Source organism: Rhinolophus sinicus, linkage group LG02, assembly GCF_036562045.2.
Source record: "Rhinolophus sinicus isolate RSC01 linkage group LG02, ASM3656204v1, whole genome shotgun sequence".
Taxonomy (NCBI): Eukaryota; Metazoa; Chordata; class Mammalia; order Chiroptera; family Rhinolophidae; genus Rhinolophus; species Rhinolophus sinicus.
Window position 1 is genome coordinate 159486038 of NC_133752.1, and position 22029 is coordinate 159508066.

The 22029-nt window shown below is 35.4% G+C and overlaps 1 protein-coding gene across 6 annotated transcripts in view; it reads right to left on the reverse strand.

Moving 5' to 3' along the window:
* Positions 1 to 9400: 9400 nt before the first annotated feature.
* The window catches only part of BICD1 (BICD cargo adaptor 1), a 236874-nt gene continuing 224245 nt past the window's right edge, over positions 9401 to 22029 (reverse strand). For 4 of the 6 annotated variants that reach the window (XM_074325844.1, XM_074325843.1, XM_019736733.2 and 1 more), the window contains 2 exons: positions 17383 to 17458; positions 9401 to 12253 (listed from right to left, as the gene is read on the reverse strand). In XM_074325844.1, coding sequence (XP_074181945.1) covers positions 12166 to 12253; positions 17383 to 17458 — 164 coding nt within the window. In that variant the 3' untranslated portion in view covers positions 9401 to 12165. Of the gene's footprint in view, positions 12254 to 17382; positions 17469 to 22029 lie in introns of all 6 variants that reach the window. The other 2 variants (XM_019736747.2, XM_019736779.2) reach the window with 2 other exon arrangements.

Sequence of the window (22029 nt, forward strand, 5' to 3'; positions counted from 1 at the left end):
TGCGAAACCGACGGTGGGTCCATAGCAGTGCAGAGCTAGAATCCTTACCCGGATCTCTGCACCAAGGTCTGTCCTTACCTCACTGAATTGAATCATCTTGCCCGGAGCATCAGGCCAGAGAATGCAGACGGGGTGGGTGTGTGTGTGTGTGTGTGTGTGTGTGTGTGTGTGTGTGTAAGAGAAGAAATGGAGCTGAAAATCCACAGATTCCATCAGGCCAGAGAATGCAGACGGTGTGTGTGTGTGTGTGTGTGTGGAAGAGAAGAAATGGAGCTGAAAATCCACAGATTCCAGAAGAGTATCAAACCCTCCATCACCACGAACTTTCAGGACTTCATTAGTAATGCACTTTAGAGTCCTTTTAATTTGTCAAGTAATTTTTTAAAACATCAGCTAAATACCAAATTGAAGAAAATACATTTTTAAATTGGTTTGCTTACCTGCATTTTAAAATTTACTACTCTCTCTAGTAATGAAGAGGCTGTGTTCCAAAACCACAGAGATAGGGAGAGAAAGGACAGCTTTCCAAGTACACTAGGTCAAGCAGAAAGACTTCCCAACCATTACTTGCACCTTGGAAACCACTCCACATTTACTTAAATAGTCCTTCACCGGGGAACGTCTCCTCCAGCTTCCTGAAGTATAACCCAATCTTCCTCAAGAAATCCTTTAGGAGGTCAGTTCAACTGTCTCAGTCTCTTGGCTGTTACTCCAATAAATATGCCCCTGAGGGAAAGGAACTGCCCCCCTAATTTTTAATACATCTGCTCAGACCTTGTAAAAAGGCGCTTTTGCTCTCTTCAGATTTATTATCCCTGTATCACCTCATTGCACCTAATTATTGTTTCTCTTTCTGTGTAATTACCGTGTTACCTACTATGCCATATAGTATCGAAAATTATTTAAACTAGTTTCAAATATAAATTAACACTGAAAGGGGTTTTATCTCCATATACATAAGCTAACTATAATTTAAATGCAAATGTCTAATGTAATTTATTTGCTTCAATAAAAGGGTGGTGTTGCAATCAATAATACTGAATTAGCAACCTAGCACACAGTAACCTATGTTTAAGAGAGAAGATGCTGGCAATCTTCTCTTTTAGAGAACTGGTTACTGATGAAGCTTAAAAAACGCCCTCCCCCCAAAAAATACTTTCTCAGTACATGCTCACTCTTTCTGTAGAGAATTGCTGTAAACACACCTGTATGGGGCCAAATGTATTTTACCACAAGTATTTAAGGGCAGCAGTTTAATGCTTCCTCATTTGGATATTTTCTGTTGTTTATAGTATACATATTTCTATTTCTTTCTTGGTTCAAGTTGCTTTCATTTGCCTAATAATATATTAGTTCACATCGGTGGGTGTATTTTCAGATGGAATTTTTATAACATATATATCATCTGACATTACCTCTATTGATGTTACTGCTGCTTATTACTTTCTGATAGAAGGGACTTTGCATTTGATGACTACGTTTTGCAACATTAAATGAATGGGTCAACCGAACTTTATTTGACCTCAAGTTGACTTAGAGTACAACAAAGTATTGAATATCATCGTACATATCGTCTTCCCATATACTATTTTATTGTTTATATAGCTAGTTGGAAGTTTGTCACTAATTCATTAATACATATTGAATGGAAACTGTGCTGGGTCCTGAAATAGAGATACATACAATACACAGGTGCTTATACTTCGTATCTGTGGCAGAGACGATGTTGAACACTGACTGAATCCTGTATCATTGTCCTTGGGCACACAAGGAGACTGATTTAAACCTTCCCTTACAGTTAGGTGAGTAGCAGGGACATGTATCACCTCCAGACCTGACTTCTGCGCCCTCACAGTGAAATTCTCTACTCCTGTTCAACTGCCAGCTGGAGTGCAAAGGGGCCAGTGGAGCAACCTGGAGCCCTAGACCACGGGACAGCCATGAGATACAGAGGAGCTGCAACCCAGAATCACCCCTTTTCTGGGAATTAACATAACAACAGGAAGACTATGGGCTGATTCATGTTTCTTAAATTGTATTTTTATATTTTCCAGTGTATCAAAATTACACGCATATTGATGTCTTTTAACTCTAATTAAAATGTTTTAAATAAACATTCCATTTAATTTTATCAACATAACCAGTCTCAGATTGATCTAGTCCCTAATAAACAAAGTAAAACCAAAAAAGAATACTCAGAAGAAAAGTAGCGAATGAATAAGCTGTTTCAACTACTGATAGAACATTATTTCCCAAACTAGAATTTAATAGAAATCAACACTTTACAGCAGATTCATTCTTATTTTAATCTCACTAGAGAAAGATAAAAATGTTTACTTTAGTAATAAATTGTGTTATTTCCTCAGTAAATGAATGATAAATTTATTAGTTATTTACTTTGATGCTATCACTTCATAGGAATTTACATAGATATCATTAAAGTAAGAAAAGTCACTAAAAGGCATGAATCATGCTGACTTTGTGTAGTAGCATTAGGGGGCTAACATACAGAAGATAATTTCATAAAGACCTAATTCAAGAAGGTGATATATTTATTTTAATAGGAATGTACTAAACAGTATGATATTTTGAGTCGGTGCAAGTTGAAATTTCAGTCAAGTTTCATATACATGTGAAATCATATATATGTAGATTGTATTATTTCTAACATGCTAATTTCTCTATCTACATTTTGATCCAGTATTGCATATATAATGACCTTTGTAAGGATATATAGATACATACATACCTCTTAGAAGTTGCACAAATTTGAGGTGTCACCTGAAACTGTCACGGTATAAGTTTGGCCTTGTACTTAAACTGACCACTATTGCTCTTTCAAAGGAAGTGGTCAGTCAACGGAGTTTTAAAATCATTTGGAACTGGAAAAAAAGCAGTTACTTTTCTAAAGCACACAGTCCCTGGCACCACAGAGCCCGTAAGTCCATGAGATGAGGAGCGGAACACCGAACTTGAACCTGGCCTATCAGGAGAAGATTCCTAAAGGAAGATGAATAGCTAGCCTCGTGAAGGGGATAAAGAGTTACCCGAGTGGAAGAAACAGGACACACAACAGAGGCGGAGAGAGAACGAAGGAAAGAGACAGAGAGGCGGAGAGACAAAGTTGTGCTTCCAGGGCCATGGGAATTGAGAAATGAAGCTGCAGAAAAAGAAAGCTCAGATCATTAATGATCATGTACATCATGGTAGAGTTAGGACTTTATTCTGATGACAAGGGAATGATTTTTAAGTGTTTTGTGTAAAGAGTGATGTCATCAGGTTTGCATTTTAGCCATCACCTTAACTGTCCACATCCTTTATTTTTTTAGGCAATTAGATTTTTTAAAAACCTAATCAATCCTAAAATGTTTCATCTCAAAGAATATACTACCTCCATGACTGACTGACTGACTAAATGAATGAACAAAATATTTGGGAAATTTACTTAAATCAGGCACATGTAGGAGGTTTTAGAAAACTTTCTCTATTGCTGTGGAATAGGCCTTCACATCTTTCTGCTGCCTATAGCATGTTTTTCTGGTTTAGTTCTGGTTGTAGTGGTTTTGTTATGATTTGTTACACATCTCATACATAAATGCTGCTCATCTATCTCAGGGCAATTGCCAGGACAATTTTTTATCCTCATTTTTAAAATGAGACGATTGAGGCTTGGAGAGGTTAAATACCTTTCCAAAGTCTCAGAGCTGATAAATGCCATGGCTATAATTTGCACAAAATTCTATGCTTTGAAAAATACTTCTGCTGACATAGCCCACTTTAGAACAATTAGTTCTCCAGAATTCATGCTAATTTTTATTTCTGACTTCACTGTGAAATTTTTGAGGGCCCATATTTCTTTTTATTTTCATTTTTAAATAGATACTGTATTTCCATGTTTGAAATAGGAAAACAATATAAAGAGACATTTACTTATAGAGGAATCTGACCGCCTAACTCCCCTTTCATCCCCCCATTCCCTCCCACCAATCCTTTGCTCTTTTATAACCATTTCCATAGGTTTCCACTGTTATTTTATTGAAAACAAGAAAAATATATATATGTTCTTATTTTCTCCCCTTTTTGCATGTAAGACAGCTTACTATGTAACACGGGAGCCTATATTTTCAACGTCAATGGACTTCAATGAAGTGAATAATTTCTCCTTTGATTTATTTGGAAGAAAAGTTGATTTGAATCACTTATTAATCTTGGGCTAATAGCTCTTTTAAATGATGTAAATCTTCCTGTGACATTTGACTGACATTAGTAATCATTTAACATTTCAAAGGAAGTCAAGATATAAAGGTATCAGTAGGGTTCTTAAATTATTTTTACTTTAATATGCAGTAATTAAGATGTTTATTGCTGATGTTTTGAAAATTTAATGATTTTTATAATCTCTATAAAACTTGGTATGTACGTGAGAGTTTGGAAATTTTGAATTGAAACATATGGCTGCATTGGAATATGAGAATATTGCAAGACTGGAGTTCATAACATTTTGAATAATAGCATTAATTTGCTTTCCCCAAACATAAACACATTATTTTTTCATCTAAGCACAGAACCTGGGAAATCCACTCTTAAAAATAAAGCCCAGATTTTGAATAGCTATATTCAGCGTTGAGGTCTTAAATTATTATTTCTGCATTTTCTGGGGCAACACTGGCTTCATGGGCAGCCTGCAGACCTCTACTGTCACACAGAGTCCCGTGCTTAAGACTCCCTGCTTGGTTTAATGCTCTACTGTCACTGTCTTGAAATTCTTAATGTTTTGAACAAAGAGATATACATGTGCATTTTACACTGGGTCTCATAAATTATGTAGACAGCTGCAACATTTCTTTACTATATAACAGATGTCATTTATAGTTATGATTTATATTTGTATTGTTTTCTACATTTAAATTATATTACAAACTGCGTTTACTTTTGACACTGGCAATATTTTTTCCAGTAAGATTGATCTTCCGTGACAGTTATGTCGTCGGCGAATTATTCTGAGTTTTCTTCTTAAAGTGTTTAAGTGATAGTCGATTCATAAAATGTTTAAGGAACTCTGTCAGATGATTTCATTGTACACATTAAGTCTCCTTCAAATACAATGTTAGAGATCTAGGTTTTAGATTGACCAAGAGACAAGGATAGGAATAACCATTCACTTAAAGACCATTTTGCCCAATTAGTTGGTATTTAGTGCCTGCTGATATTGTAGTAGGTGACATTAGGTTCTATAAACTCAATTCTAGATACGTTATTTAAAAAAAGCTAAATGGCAAGGAACACACTTTAGTGAGTTCCTACAATATACTAGTCAATGAGTGTACAATAAAAACACTAAGAAAATCCCTTGCACAACTTCCCATCAATTTTGGCCTCTTTCTTACACCCAGTGAGTGGGGTTGCAGGAACCCTCCACGTTGCCCTCACAACAATGTAGTGCTAGTCAAGTTACTTGCAAAATGTAAGAATGAGAAGAGACTTTCTTGACACTCCTGGAGGCTGAGCCTGTTGTTCTAGCTTTTGAATATAACAAACTATCAGCTTTATCGCATAAGAGAAGATCAAGGACCAAATAGACTTGTAGATCCAACTTCAAAGAAAAACAATAGTTTTCAGAAGAGAAAAATCAGAGTTTTTTAGTGAAGTTTGTGCTATTATTTCTAGTGTTGTATTTATACAACAGGTAAGCAGGCAAAATTAGCTGGGTTTATGGCAATACCCATGGTGGGTTAATCTGATTCATTACAATGAGGATTGTATTAGAGGTTTTACCTCATTAGAATTTCATATAAGTCCATATTCTATCTGACGCCCCCCCTTTCCTGCCTCCTGAAATAAAATCGAGTCAAAGCAGGTAAGTCCCACAGTAGCTGATTTGCTACAACACATATTTGAAGAAGGAGCTAGGAACGTAACCTTTCTCAAAGTTGTGGGACTCTGTAATTCCTCCATATGAAGAGAACAAAGAATTCTCTCCCTAAAATAAAGCATTCTTCTTTCATTAAAATCATGTTTCTTTCAGTAAAATAACATTTCCCTTTTTTAGAACAGGTATTTCTTTCATGTTGGTACGTTGCTAATCTAATTAAGCTAAGGGTATCCTCCTGCCAAAATAACCTTTTAGTAAAAATTACAAGGAGAGATGATAAATGGAGAGAATGGGCAAAGGTGATACACATTTCTTCATAAGGAATGTGTAGAAATGTCAAAGCAAAGTGTTCAGTTTTTAGTTCAAATAAGCACTCACTTTGAATAAATATATAAATCATGTAGAAAGTCATAAACTATTTTCTTTTGTAGGTAAAAACCAAAGTGACATACAGAAAAATTATTCAAGCTAATAAAAAGTTATTATAGATGAAATGAACAAAAGATAACCAGTTTATTTACTGGAAAGAGTTATGCATTACACCATATTCAGTTGGTAACATAAACCAAGATATGAGAATTAATATATTGGCTTCAGTTATTTTCTTAGCACTGGAGTACCTTTTCCAACCGTTGAGTGTATGATCAGATTACACAAATGCAAGCACATATATAGATACTCCCATGAGACATTCACTTGGGATTGTCTACAATAGAAATTTTAAAAGGACAAGAAATAATAAATTCGTAAGAATTTTCTTGAATTTAAAATAAATGCATATGTCTTTGAGAACAAGTTTTCTTTGAAATGTGGATTGTTAAAAATAATTAGCAACAAAAGAGTTTCTTAGGTCAGTCTTTTAGTCATGTTTTATATGGTATCATTAGGTGGAAACACTTCACATCATTTAACCAACCCCAAAAGGCATAATAACAAAATTGCAAATAAATGTAGGAATAGCACAATCATTATAACAATAATCATACAGTGTAGAAATTGGGGTTGACCACTCATTACATAACTGTTATTACTGGAAAGAAATACAGTATCGGAATCATGTATGGTTCATCACATATGCATAATCATGCAAATAAAAACACTGAGTAGATTACAAAAATGTCATAAAAGATTTTCAAAGAATTGTTTAATTGACTCTAACAGTCAAACCATTGAGCTTAAAAATTTTGTGGCGATGATGTTAAAATTATTTACTTCCTCTACAGTTTGGTACACAATCATACTATGAACCCAAACAACAAAATGATTCACTCTGCATCTCCATTATCATCGAATAATGACTCATCAACAAATTGACATTTCTCTTTATAGCTATCTGATCTTTGTTTTAAAAATAGTTTTTAAAGAGAAAAACACAGCCACACTAAAACACATCAGATTTTCTTCTCAGTGTTTTCATTAGAGAACCATAATGATCAAAGAATAACTCTGAAAGAAAAAAGTTAAAATAAAAATGTGTTCTCAACCAATGTTATACAGCAATTAAACACCAATCACAGAAATAATCTGGCTCAGCAATTTATCTAGACTTCAGTTTAAATAGGACAAATTTTAAATAACTCCAGAGGAAAGGGATAAAAATACAATGAAGTTTAGAGCCATGCATTTCAATATGGAAAGGAGACCAGATAGGTAACAATCTCCTTACATTCCTAATGGAGAAATCACAAGAGAAATAAGATTTCTATAGTGTTCACTTTATGAATATGGGAAAGCTTACATGATGCAAAATATTTCATGCAAACATTTCACACTGCATACTTTTATGCACTCATACCTTTACTCTAAAGGCAGTTAATTTCTGCTCTTCTTTGTAAGTTGAATATTTTTTCTAGAAAATCCTTCATTGGAGAACATATTTTAATACTAATTATCTTTTTCAGTGATACTTTGAGTAAGGATGGAAGAGATGTCTAGACAAAATCTTTCAGATGTTAGAATGGAATCAGGTTACAAATGCAATACATCAGGGACAACGGCAGTTAATTTGGCATTTAAATAAAGATGAATTTAATTACAGACACAGCTCATCTGGGGGTATTATTATAGACAATGGAAAAGGTCACTCGGGAGCTAGATTGGTCTTGTATGTCCATAGCAATTGATTTTAAGGAAAAATTACGTCAGTATCAGCACTGATCATATTACATATCACAACTCCAGTTCAACAGCTTTTTGAAGAATTATGTTCCCTTTATTTGAAAACATATTCTTGTGAATTTTGCAATCATAAATATAAGGACTATTTTAAATCATTCTGGTTAGTAAACAAACAAACTGAAGTGTAAATTCTTAAAATTGTGAACTTTATCCTAAGAGTTCCTTTTGAATCTAGTCCTACTTTATATCTACAATATTAATGCATTTGTGGCATCCTTGGATTGAACCAGCAGAGTTGCTTACCGGAAATTGACCAGTTTCCCCTGATACGTCTTTCTGAGAAACAGATTATGTCTTTTTGCTGACTCATCCCAGTAGAAAATATATTTCTTCCTTTTCATATTTTGTAATTAACACTTGAGAATTGCAGAGAGTTTTATTTAATGCAAAATATCAGGAAATGTTCATATTCATGGTTTATTTGATCAATGCTTCATGCTTTGAAACTGAACAACATCTGGTTCAAGAATATTTTCCAAAGCATGGAAAAAGTAAATATTGTACGTTGAAGATTCTTTTAAGTAAAGATAAAGTTTGAGAGGCATTTACCCCTCTAAGGAATCATACACTTTCTATTTCTGAAGTATTCCTGAGGACATTTGTTTTTTTAGACTCTGACAATTGAAGCTTTTTATAGTAAATTACTACATTCAGGACAACTTTAAAGATATTATGAAACACAGTTACAAGAAAAAAATAGTAATCCTGTTTTATTTATTTTCTTTACCAAATATCTTGGAAAAATTAAGATTGCTGTCCTATTTTCAAGGAATAAAATACTTTATGACTAACCAGAATAACTTTATTTTTAAATGTAAAAGAATTATAGGATTACGAAATCCTAGAATTATAATACATTATCATAAGATATCTAGCCACTTAATCCCTACTATGACAACCAATATCTAATTTTAAAAATAAATCCTTATAATTATCAATTTCAATGATTAATTTTTCCACTGCTAAGAATCTTTTTCCTAGAGTTAATATAAATCTTTCACACTGAAGACTATTTTCTCAAAGTTATCCAAATTCCTCTTATTGAAACAGAATTGGATACATGAAAGGGTTCCAGTGAATCATGAGTTGGTTGGAAAGATTAACCCAAGGGTCCTGTATGCCCCTGTGCACTTAGGCCAAAGACAATTTATTGCTCCTTTTTATTTTATTTTTTAACTAAGAAAAGTCCTCAGTAGGAAAGCATTTCTGCATTCTATACTTTCCAGAATGGTAATTGTGCTTACTTTTTAAAAACTACCTGGTTACTTTGCTAAACACCCTTGCTACCATAGTTACCTTTAATTAGCCAGTATTTTTATTGTGTTTATGTAGTCTTCCCCCTCCCGCCCCCCCCCCCCGCCCCCATTTCTCTTCAACTGGTCTTACTGAGGTTTGGTTTTTTCTATTTTCACTAGTTCTTCAATTTTTCAGTTTCCTTTTGAATCATCATGTTTCTTTACAGGTACTAATTTTATCAATGCTACACATATTTATTCATTTTAAATACCTATAAATAAATGCCTACAGATACGGCTCAGTTTAAATTATACTAAATGATGCCACAGTGTAAATACATGGAATTCTCTCTTACTGCTTGCGGACTTTTGCCTAGTTTTGTGTTGAAAATTAGAAATGTATTTCCAAATTTCTATACCTTGGCAAAGTTTTGCTAAAATTTTTATACAATTGGTATTTCAAAACAGACATTTCCTCCTCTGTTGACATAAAGGAACTGAAATAAAATTCACATATAATAGACTTGATAAACTTTATATTGGAAGAAATAAATGCATTGTCTGTGACTCGGTCTTTTACCAGGTCATAAATACAGAGTAAGGGAGAAAAAATGCAATACTGCACTGTCAGTAGGCATTACTGCCTTATAGTTTCAGAGACAACACTTACTGCTGAATTCATGTACCACCAACAAGATTGATGAGATAATATAGGAAGATGTTCTGAGGGACTTTTTAAAGAAGCATATTTTCCCTCAGGCACAAACACTTTTTGTTAAAAGTCAGCTTTGCATCCATGCCACTTCTCAGGTCTAAACATATGATGCTCGAAAAAAAGGAAAAGAAAAGAAAGAGCAAGGGTAGGGGGGTGGTAGCTTCCTTTAATTGAACTCTAATATAATCCACACTGTCTCACTAACACTGGTTCCAGGCAGACACAACACCAATACAATGAAGAAAATGTTTAGGAACAGCAAGGCAACACAGGTAGGAAAGAACAGAAGGTCAGGTTACCATGACCAAGAATTCATGAAGACTTGTTTCTTTTTCTGTACTTTAACCTGACTCCTTATTTATGGTGAAGAGTTCCAACTACTCCAAGTTGCATAATAAAGGACACTGTTGAAAATAGCACTCATATAAGAACCTTAAAACCTCTTGGTTGCTTTGGTAATAGTGACCACTACTTAAAAGGTGTATGACTAATGAAAGCTCCTGTACTGTGCTTTAATGACTACCAATTGGCCGCCATCTTTGATGGACTGTTCCATTAATGTCCCACCCACTTCCACTCAATAAGGTGAGTGGCTCTTACTCGATCTCCATTGTTAGAGCCCTGCATTGTTAACTATCATTTGTGAGGATTGTTTTTGTTTTAAAGAGAAGTTACAGATATCGTTACATGAAAAGGTCAAACCATTATGGTTTTAAATAAGTTAAGGCTACCTGACCAGACAAGGAATCAGGGCTAGGAGCAATTGTGTGGGCAGCACATGATAGTTAAGGAGCCCAAGAGTGTTAGACCTTTCAGCTCAATTAGCTGTTTTCCTTGTTTGTCAGATTATGTGCAAAATAAATTTTGCTATGAAAATCCACTGCCTTAAGTCAAGTCATAAAGGTTACCCAGCAGAATCTGTAAATTAACTAGGAACATGTATTATCTCAATACAGATAATATAATGATTGTAGGCACCTGAGTGTTTGTCAAAAGTAGACAATGAGCTAAGGTTTATTATCTACTGTTTTTTTGTTTGTTTGTTTTTTTGGCAAGGAAGATTCATTATGAAAAAAACTAACAACAACAAAACATACAATTTTAATCAAAATTTGAACACTTTCTGGGTAAATTCATTAACCAAAGGCTAACTTACATCTATCTATGTATATATTTTCCCATTTGATACCTGTTAGCAGGAAAGACTCATAGTAGGACCCTGAATTTGGGAGAAGTAAAAAAAAATTCTGGCCATTAAATAAACACACCATTTTTTCCCCTTCATGTTATTTAGCTTTCTTTAACATTATCACACACACAAACACACACACAAAGGAGCAGCACCAGTGCATCTACTTGCCTGCAATTTAAAAAATTAAAGATGCCGTCAAAAGTTGAATAAGTCAATGAATCATAACATAGTCTTTCTTAGATTTACTTAATGTCCAGTGAAGTATTCTAGTTTAAAAAAAAAAAAAAATCCAGCAGTTAATGAGCTAATGATTAGAAAATAAGTGCATAAACAATATCAGTGTAGCAGCAAAATAGTTATTGTTAACATTCCGATGCACCTCATTTAACATTCTGTGCAAGAAAAATGACCAGAGTCTGGCCAATTCCAGATCTCCAACTAAATTAAAACACAATTAATTGAGCAAATTATGCTTATTTAAAAATAAATGAATTAAGTTCACCTCTCACAGAAATGATTTTTATAGACATAAATCATGTGGCAAATAAAGTACAAAATAAATATCAATGATGAAAAAATATTGGAATCAACTTCTATAGCCAAATTTGAAGTATGAGGAAAGATGATTTTACAATATATGTATTTTACATTGTCGTAAGTCTCTCTTATTCTAAGGAGGTAACACCATCCATCTGAGACACATGTGTCCTGGTCCTTTTTATTATTATTATTATTTAACTGAACTGTAGCCATTTGATTGCAGAAGTTTATCTGTACTTAGAGAAACCGTAAAACATTGGAGTCTGTGCGTTGTGTTATTCTTCTCAACTTCTTTTTGTCTTCCAAAGTGATGGGCGTTAATCCCATCATACAAGGAACAACCAAGAAGAAAACACTCGCTGGATCTTGGGCAGTATCTTGTGTGTGGCTACAGAACCGTTCATCCCAGATGTTTGTCCGCAGAAGATGAAGGCTAGGGGTAAGGAGGCTTGGAGAGACAGTGGAGAGGGGTGCACTGCGAGCTGGAATGTGGCTGCTCGTCAGGGAGAGTTATGTCAGGACTGAAAATGAAAAACATGTGTGTCAGCCAAAAACTCATTGACAAGGGTCCAGCCATACTTGAAAGGTTAGACAGACACATCATTTTCACAGAAATAAAACAAACAAACAAACAAACAAAAACCCCGAACAAAAATTTTTTTTACGGAAAATGATTTCAATCCAAAGCATGCCAAGACAACTGTGGCTTTTTAAGACTCTGGGTGGTGAATACACAATGCAATAGATAAATGATTTATTACAGAATTGTACACTTGAAACCTATATAGTTTTACTAACCAATGTCACCCCAATAAACTTAATTTAAAAAAAAACACGCACAAAAAAGAAAAAGAAAATGTGTCAGGGAAATGATACGTGAATTCCTCCTTGCGATCACTTTTTTCAATTTTTCAGTCTCGTTCCCTAGGTCTCTGGATTAATTGCAAGGTTTCTTTAGATTGGTTCTTCTCAAACTTTAATGTGTGTACGAACCACCTGGGGACCTTGGGAAAATGCAGACTCCTGTTCCAAGGTATGGGGTGGGACCTGAGAATCTGCATTTCTAAGGATCGCGCAAGGATGCGGGCGGTGCTGGACCAAGGCTTTCGAAGATTCTATCAGTTCTCTGGTAGATCCGGATGCAATAGGATAATTTGCCAGTGTAGACCTACTTTGCTCCAAGGATTCCCCCTATCTTCTTTAGCTTGGTAGTTTAAATAAGACTGTAAAGTTTTAAAGCATTTCCTATTTGTTAAGTACATTACGTAGACTTCCAAACAACCTCTGAGAGCCTCTGGTTTAAATAAATTGAGAAATGCTCAGGCTCATCGATGTGGTGAGAAATAATCCTGAAGAATAAGGAAGCAGAATTATTGAATTTCCTAAGGTAAAACTACAAGTTCATATTTGGGTTCAGATCTTTTGAAATCTAACAGGAGCAAAATCCCACCATGGGGATTTTGGAAGACACTGGCATTTTTGTAACATTCTGCTTTTCCTCTTAATATTATGGAATTCATTTCTGCCAGTAGTAGTGTTTGAGAAAAGCATTCAAGTTTCATTATTATTTATTTCTATAAATGTAGGGTGTTTTTTAAAGCTAATATTACCATTGAACTCATTAAAAGTTAACATTAAAATTTTAATCTTTGGTACTGAAATTATCCCTATGTATATATCCTCTTGAATGTTGACACAAAATCATAATTATGTAAAATACCGATCTGCTTGAGGTCACTCTTACCCCCAAAGTCTTTGAACTGTTATAAATTTAGTTGAAAAGAAGATATGCTTCTCTGTACTAGTTAGGACAACCAGTGATAAAAATTTTTCCTCTTTATTTTATTAGGTTGGTGCAAAAATAATTGCGGTTTTTGCAATTATTTTTAACCTTTTAAATCGCAATTGCTTTTGCACCAACCTAATAAAAACATGGTAGGTAAACATGGGAGACTTGGTCAGACGGCCTAGGAAACACAATAGCAGACAGACTTTCCTACAGACCCAACAGTTTTTTTTCTGTTCAATCTGTATGATTTATCTTTTTAGGGGATTAAACACATTATTCAACGTAAGTTACGGCAAGAAGCACAAGAGGAATAAGTTTTTGAAGACCCCTTATCTTCTTGGTAAAGGAAGACAAGTGTTTCTGCTTGACCAGCTGAAGTGTGTAACAGCTTAAACACAGGTTAGAACTCACTTAGCCCAACACCTTAACATTAAGTCATTCACAATAATTAAAAGTTTTTTTCAAGGTGAAGGGATTAAGAAGTACAAATTAGCAGTTACAAAATAGTCACAGGGATGGCAGTAAAGAAGAGGGAATACAGTCCATAATATTGTAACAACTATGTATGGAGTCAGGTGGATACTGGACTTATCGGGGATCACTTTGTAAGTTATATAAATGTCTAACCATTACGCTATACACCTGAAACGAATATAATATTGAATGTCAGCTATAATTAAAAAATACAAAAATTGAAAAAATTTTCCTCATTATTTCAGATTTCTTATATAAAGTGAGATTATAAATAATTTATATTATACTATTACTATTTTGAATTTTTATAAAATGCAAACACACTGCATGTTATGTGAGAGAAGCATATTTTTGGCTTACAGATTAAGAAATTATTTCTTTAATGCAAATATTTTATATGTTCTAATCATTTCAGGGATACGATGAATTTAGTTTCAGTTCTGATTGCTAAATATTTTTAGCAATAATGAATAATGAAGAATCATTCATTATTCAACCTACACCATTTTAGAGCTTACTTTGTGTAGGTAAAACCATGCTGTGAACAGTTGGCCTAGGAACTATTACAAAGATATAAAAATGGATATATATCCAGAAAGGGTTCTTTTTTTTTTTTTCCAAGTAAGCAAGTTGTTGGGGAGAAGTGCTAAATACCAAACCTCTCTACAAATATTATATCTAAGGCTGCAACACCTTAGGTATCCCTTTCATATTATGATTTCCATTGTCTATAAACAACTTTAATAATTTAGCTCTATAATGGAAATCAGTCTGTAAAAAGCACATATAAGTTCTATATTTTTAAAAATGAGAAAATGCTCTTTTATTCAAAACCATACAGCTATAGTTTCCTGGATATATGTACAAGCTATAGGAAGTATAAAAGATTTTTAAAGTGAGAAAGCAGACTGTAATCACTCAACATTCTTAGCACATTTCGTTTCTCATTTAAACAGATGTTCCTTTCCAATTCAGGGATAAAGAGTCAACATGGGTGATTTAAATACTCCCTGACTTTGTTCCTTATGTTCCTCACAGCATAACTGAAAGAGGGTGGGGGGAGGAAACGGGACATTTCCTTGTAGTGCCACTGTGTACAGTGGTGGTTAGGAAAATGGGTGCCTGAGTCATTTGGGCTCAGTTGCTTTCAGGATGGGGAACCGTGAACAAGTCATTTTACCTCCCCAAACTTCAGTTTCCTCATTTTCAAATGGGTGTAATAATTGTGCTTACCTTACAGGGTTGCAATGACTAATAAGTATAAAGAATTTAACACCTGTACATGGTAGGAATTCAAAGGTTGGCTATTGGTTAACTTTTCTGCCAGAAAGAAGTAAAAGGGCAGTAAGGACATTAAATGCAATCCACTTGGCAGCGGGCCTGGGTGGAAAGAAGCCAGTTGTATCCCAGTGACTTTGAAAAGGACAGTCTTTTTAGGTCTATATGCATTTTATCATTTCTCTGTGGACCATAATGGGGGACAATGGAAGCCTGCTCTGGACCACGGTGCCTTTACGTGGGTAGAAACTAGAAACACTGTAATTCATTAAATTGCTTTTCTTTAAAGTAAATCATCTGGGGGGAGGTAGCAAGCAATCTAAATTCAGACATCTCAGAATATATGAAACTGAGGCAGGTAACCATTCGGTCAAACTGGTTCTCAAAAAAAAAAAAAAAAGTTAGGTGAAATAAAATTCAAGTTTAAAACATTCCCCTCTAGCCTTTTCCATACTTTGCCCAAGCAACTTAGAGAACTTCTGAAAAAGGTAGATCTTGGTCTTGAGGAAGTTAGGTACTACGAACAGTTAGTCACAACATAAATGCAGAGCATGCAATGGGCCAGGACTGGGCCTCACTGTCATCATGACTTGATAGTTGAAGAAACGCAGTCTCAGCCAGCCAAAGCAATTTTCCGAGGCTACACAACTGGTAGATGTCAGAGGTGGAATTCAAACCCAAGCAATCTGACTCCAGAGCTCATTCACTCATTCCTGGAAACAGTAGGTACTGAACATGTCATGTGCCTGGCACTGTCGCAGCCCTGGGTGGGGTGACGGGTGCTTGGTGGAGAACAGGCTGTAGGTTATGAGTCCACGTTCTTCACCACTACACACATAGAATCCCATGGAGATGGGTTTAACCGTTATATTTAGTTACTTATAGAATTGAAATTACTCTACAGCTGGCAACTGTTACAATAGGGCATTTGGATGTTGGCAAAGAACTTTCTTGGAGTAAAAACCTTGTTGCTGGACGTGGCGTGAAGGGCTGGCTGAGACACCTACCAGGAGACACTGGCTTGGGGCCTGTTTAATCATATACATTTTCCTGCTAACTCAGTATCCCACTTAGACAGCTGGCTGCACAACTGCCTCAGAGACCAACTCACACTGAGGCTGTGGCTGCTGCGGTGTATCTCAGCAGCAGTTGTGGCTCCCAGCTCTCCGGCTAACCCATGGCCACATGCAGCCTGCTGCTGACATCTACTTCTCAGACATACATGGAAATACGTTTGGGCCTGTCCCTACCCAAAAGAAGCCTTGCCCTGGTAGAAGAGTAACAGATACATTGAGATGAGGAAAGAACAACATGCAGATATAAAAGCCACACCAGACTATAAAACGTTGACACCATCAGAGGCCAAACAACTGGAGATGAAGTATCACGGGACGATGACGAGGTCCTGACAGGTGCTCTGAGGCTGTGGGGACGTTCACCCAAGATCGAGTGAATTCATGATGGATTTGCAAAGCTTTCATTGGGATAGAGATTGTCAGCAAACTCTCTAGTTTAGTGTCCAGAAAGTATATAAACCTGCCTTTAAAATTCCTCAGTTAATGTCACACGAAGGGCTCTATCACTATAAATATTCTTTTTCGAATGTCAATTACAAATTTTTCTCCACCTTTCAATTTCAGTTTTAATGAGGGCATTGAATGGACAGAACACAGAAACTTTCATAAAGTTGTCTTGGAACAGACATTAGACATCCTTTATATCTTTCCTGTTTGTGTGCCTGATAATTATATTCGAAGGACAAAAGACAAACAAAAGAAAAAGTAAGCCAAACATCCTAACGATTCCAGGTTTTCTGTTTTAGAAGGTAATGACACACTGGAGTAATCCAAATATTTCCTTACACAAGGGAGCTGAAGGCAGCCTTTGGTCTACCCACCAGTGGCCAGTAAAATAAACTCTAGCTCTCTTGGATTTCCACAGGGCACGTAAGGACCTCAGGTATCCAATGTGTGTTTGTGTTGCCCACATTTGAAATAAAATGTAGCAAATATAATTATGTGTAGGAGGTTATGGGGTTGGAAAGCAGAGCTTGGGGTCTGTGGATCTGACATGCAGCTGGTTGGGGCAAGAAAGGACATCTGAATTTACCTGACAGCTGGGCAGTCTTGCCTCTCGGCTAGTTGTGGGCACTGTGGCGGTACGGAGGCAGCAGGCTGCTGACAATCTACAAGAAACTGATAAATTAGACATGTATACAAAGAGACGACAGAGTATCATGTTAGTCACAGTCACTAAAGCAGCTGCCTAAGAGATTTAGTGAGGAATGTGCATTCACACAAAACATCTGGATTAAGCTTTGTTCCCCCTCTGAATCATGCCAATAGAAAGGATAGAAACTTTTTTTCTTAAATACAATATTAAAAAATTACTGACACAAAATTAGTAGTGAGATTTCTCAAGTACATTAGGACATATGTGACCATTCATATTTGGTATTTCGACACATCTAAAAATAAAGGGCCTATTAATACTATGAAATATCTTCAAGTTCTGAACTTGAACATGATGGTAGTTACTTAGTTAGCATTTAGATCTGCTATTCCAAAGTGGAATATATTCAGATAACTGACTTTATCAGGACACATGGGCATATTCTCAATCCCATAGGTACATTGAGAAAAGCATGCAAAACAATCTTTTCCATGATTAACAGAAGAATATCGGAGAAGGAAATCATCTTTTCAGTTTTCTGAAAATAGATTTTATTTATCAAAAGCAAGAATTGTTAGCAGAAATCTTAGATTGTTTATTATATAGTAAATTGTTCATAACTTGGACTGATAGAGAAAGCTAACCTGAATGGGAAATCTACTTTTGTTCTATTTTTTCCATTTTAAAGTCGTATAAGATAACTCATACTAGGTTAACAAAGTGCTAGTTAATAAAAAAAAGTCCATGCTTTAGCTGATCAGTTACGCTAATCACCTACTCTAAGAAAGACCATGTGCTGGGTGTTCTAAAATAATCAAAGAACAGTCTGTTTACTGGTAGCAGGCTGACCATATTAGAATCACCCAAAAAGCTGGTTCTAAATGCATAGATTATATTTCCACAAAAAAGGTTTTGCAAAAAAGTTAAAATTAGTGTTAGACTTAAAAATTCAATTATTGTTAAATAATTGCAGCATTTGCTCTTGCTAACTGCTTAGACTATGTATTTGCTTATTAGCATACCTCTTTTCCCTTTATGTTATATAGATAATATTTAAGACAAATTATCACAAATTCTAGATTTGCAGCCTTGAGTTAGTGAGGCTGTACTGAAACCTACATTCTAAAGCTTGTACCTAAGTATCACATGTTCTAAAACCAGTAGGTTCTCTATTGTAACAAAACCTGCCTATAACTCCAGAATACCAAAAATTGTGAAAGTTGCTGATGCTTTTGTATAAGACACACTAAAGCTGCCCATGACGCGAAGTAGAACACAATATAAGGCAGGCTTGGTTTGAATTCTTTCAAGAGAACATCATTATTGAAGAGACCCCTTGCAAGGTGGTCTTTGTTGCAGGGTAACTTAATTATTACTTATGAATAGGAACAAGATCTGATTCTCATTTACTACTATCAGATCCACACTCAGTAAAAGTCCTCCAAATGTAACAAATATTTCCTTTTTCTCAGCTATGGGCAATTTTTTTCCTTTAATTCTTTGTTTTCCCATTTTGCAGCTTGATTAGCTCAATGATGCCCTTTTGTAGAAACTCAGAGTCTTAGAGAATGAATTCCTTTTGCTCCTTTTATCTTTCCCAACAGTTTTCCTATCTAAGTGGTAATTTAGGAATGCCTTGGACTAATTTGTTATGGCCACCAGACATGTAGTTCTGTTTCTGTTAACCAGGTGTGTGCCGTCCTCCTAGGGTGTATTTGGGTAAATGCAATGGATGCAAATGAACATGAACCCTTGGAAAACCGCCCTGGAGTCTGGCCTTATGTCTTACATTGCGTGTGTGTGTGTGTGTGTGTGTGTGTGTGTAAATGAAGCTCTTCTACAGCAGAACTTCAGCCTTTGTGTAATGGCAAGCCCTAGAATTAAACCAATTAGAGTATTTACATGGTTTAAACGTTTTTCCATATCTCACTTATATTAGAAATATTTTTTTGCCAATGCAGTCACAGATTATTATTCATTTGAAATATGTTTTGTGATAAAATTTAGAAAGCAGGTGAGCAGGATTATAAGCACTCCCTTAATTAACTGTTTAAATATGTGGTGGACATTTCTCACATTTGCGGTGGGTATCAGTTTTTTCTTCTTTAAAAGTATCATCACCTCTGGCTAATTATTCTTCTTGTTATTATTAATTGCATTTATTACTTATAAGTAATTAGCTGAGCATTATCCTTAAGACAAATTCCATAAATAAGACGGTGACAGATGAAAACAACGACATTTGAAAAATAGCTGTATTACTTGAACTTAATTGCCCTGTAAGTTCTTCTTGGGTCTGCAGCACTCCAGTCACATGCATGTCTGACCTAGCTGAACGGCCAGTGTGTGTTAGCATGTACTGTGTAAAATAGAAGGGGTGGGTTGGGAGACTGAGAAAATCTCTGAGCTCCGAGATGCTGTAAGCTTTACACAATCTCACTTCCTCTAAGAGCTGGTACCATAGACTCACTCCCGAAGGAACTAGGCCTCATCTCACTGCTTTTGAGGGCATAAAAGATTGAAAATTATATGTCTCAAGGAGGAGGTCTGCACAACCCCAGGTGCCACTGCCGTCATACGAGTCACCAAAATTTGCCTCAACCATTTAACAGTCAAGTTATTAAACTGCTATGATGTTTCTCAAACTATGTTAGGAGGTGGGGATAAAAGGAAAATGGAGGAGATATGGTTCCTGGTCAATTGAGAAAGATAAGCATATTCAACAAGCACTTACAATGACGATGACGATGGTGATGATGATGATGACAATGACACCTCACACTTACTAATTGCTTCCCATGTGCCCAGAACTGTGCAGGCACTTAATGTGCACACTCTTCTTTAACCCCGTTTTATGAATCCCAATTTAGGGATGAGAGAAGGGGGACTTAGGTTAAGAAACTTGTGAAAATTCACTAAGAGTTAGAGCTAAAATTTGAATCCAGGATACTATGGGCTGAATTCAACTTACAGACACATCACTGCATTGCTTCTTATGACAGGGAAGTGTAGGGATCTCAGAGCAGAAACAATCTAAGTGGTCAGGGAATGCTTCCTGGAGGTTGTAACATTTATGCTGTATACCTAAAAAAATGAGTTGGCTAAGAATTTCTTAGCAACTATTAACTGTTTATGTTCTCTACTAATAGTAATTAAATATTTTATAAAAACTCATATAAATATGATATTTTATAAAAATATCATATAAAAACATTTACTTGAAATGTTCAGAATTGAATTAAATAACACTGTACATTTATATTATAAGGTGATAAGCCTGAAAAATGTCACAGCATACTTCAGAGATCGTTAGTGCCTCAAGGGCAGAGATGAATACGGGATAGTATTGCTTAAAGCAGCTACAGGTCTGTCTTGATTACTAGGGAGAATACCCTTGTATGACATTCCTCCCTGAACAAAGGTCTCAAGTAGAAAGGAAGGCAGAAAAGAGAGGAATGAAGGAAGGGAATTATTTGCTGAATCACCATGATGTAATTTGTCCTAGGAACTTTATATTAGATAACTGAGCAGCACTTTGGGGTTCTTATTTTCACTATTCCTATCATGAGGAAAACAAGTATTTTTGATTTATGGGAGTACATCAAAATTTCATATATCCTGAGACCTTTTCCTTTAACATTTTTCATGATCTTTCCTTCCAGAAACAAATACAGAGTTTGGCATCACAGGAGGTGCTCCACAAACATTTATTGATTAAATTAATATATGATCACCATATATACAGAAGTGCCAAAATGTATACACATTTTAAGAGATGTTATCTACGTATTACTTTTTGAAGTTGAATTGAATTATGGTAGCAATGTGTAGTATGACGTTCGCTCAAAAGATGGCATTAATCAAATGAATGCTAACGTCACCATGCGACAGGCAGGACAAAGAAAATGGTGGAAGCATGGTTGTCATTCTTTGTGCACAAGACCATTTGAAGTGGTATTTGAAATTCGAGAACGTTGTGGAAGTACAATGATAATGAAGGCATGAATATGCAACAGAACCTCCAATACACCTAACAATTGCACGCATTCGTGATAAGTTTGAGACACATGGTACTGAGTGTGATATGCACATGGGAAGATCTAGGAGGCCTCACACCAACGTTGCCCAAGCAGTAGTTCGCTGTAATCAGAAGTGTCTGGACACTGATGGTAACCACTTTGAGCACCTCTTGTAATTGCAGAAGTCAAATGTGACTTGTATTCATCTTTTGTTATCAGTATATATTATTACAATTTTAGCACAATTTTTTCTTGTCTTAAAATGTGTATACATTTTTTTGGCACCCTTTGTATTTATTTGCCCAAGGTCACACAGCTAGGAAGTGGCAGAGCAAAGATTTAAATTTAGACTTTTCTGACGCTAAGGCTTATTTTCTACTCACTACTCTAATTGTTTCTCAAATTGACACCAGCTACCTCTAGAAAATATCAGGGTCATAAAATCAAAAAAAAATCTAAGAACTTCACCAGATAGTTGACATAGTAATTTGAAGGCAACAAATTACCTCTAAAACACAAAGCAAGAGAAAGGGTGCTGGGATGGGGATAATATCCAGTTTCTATA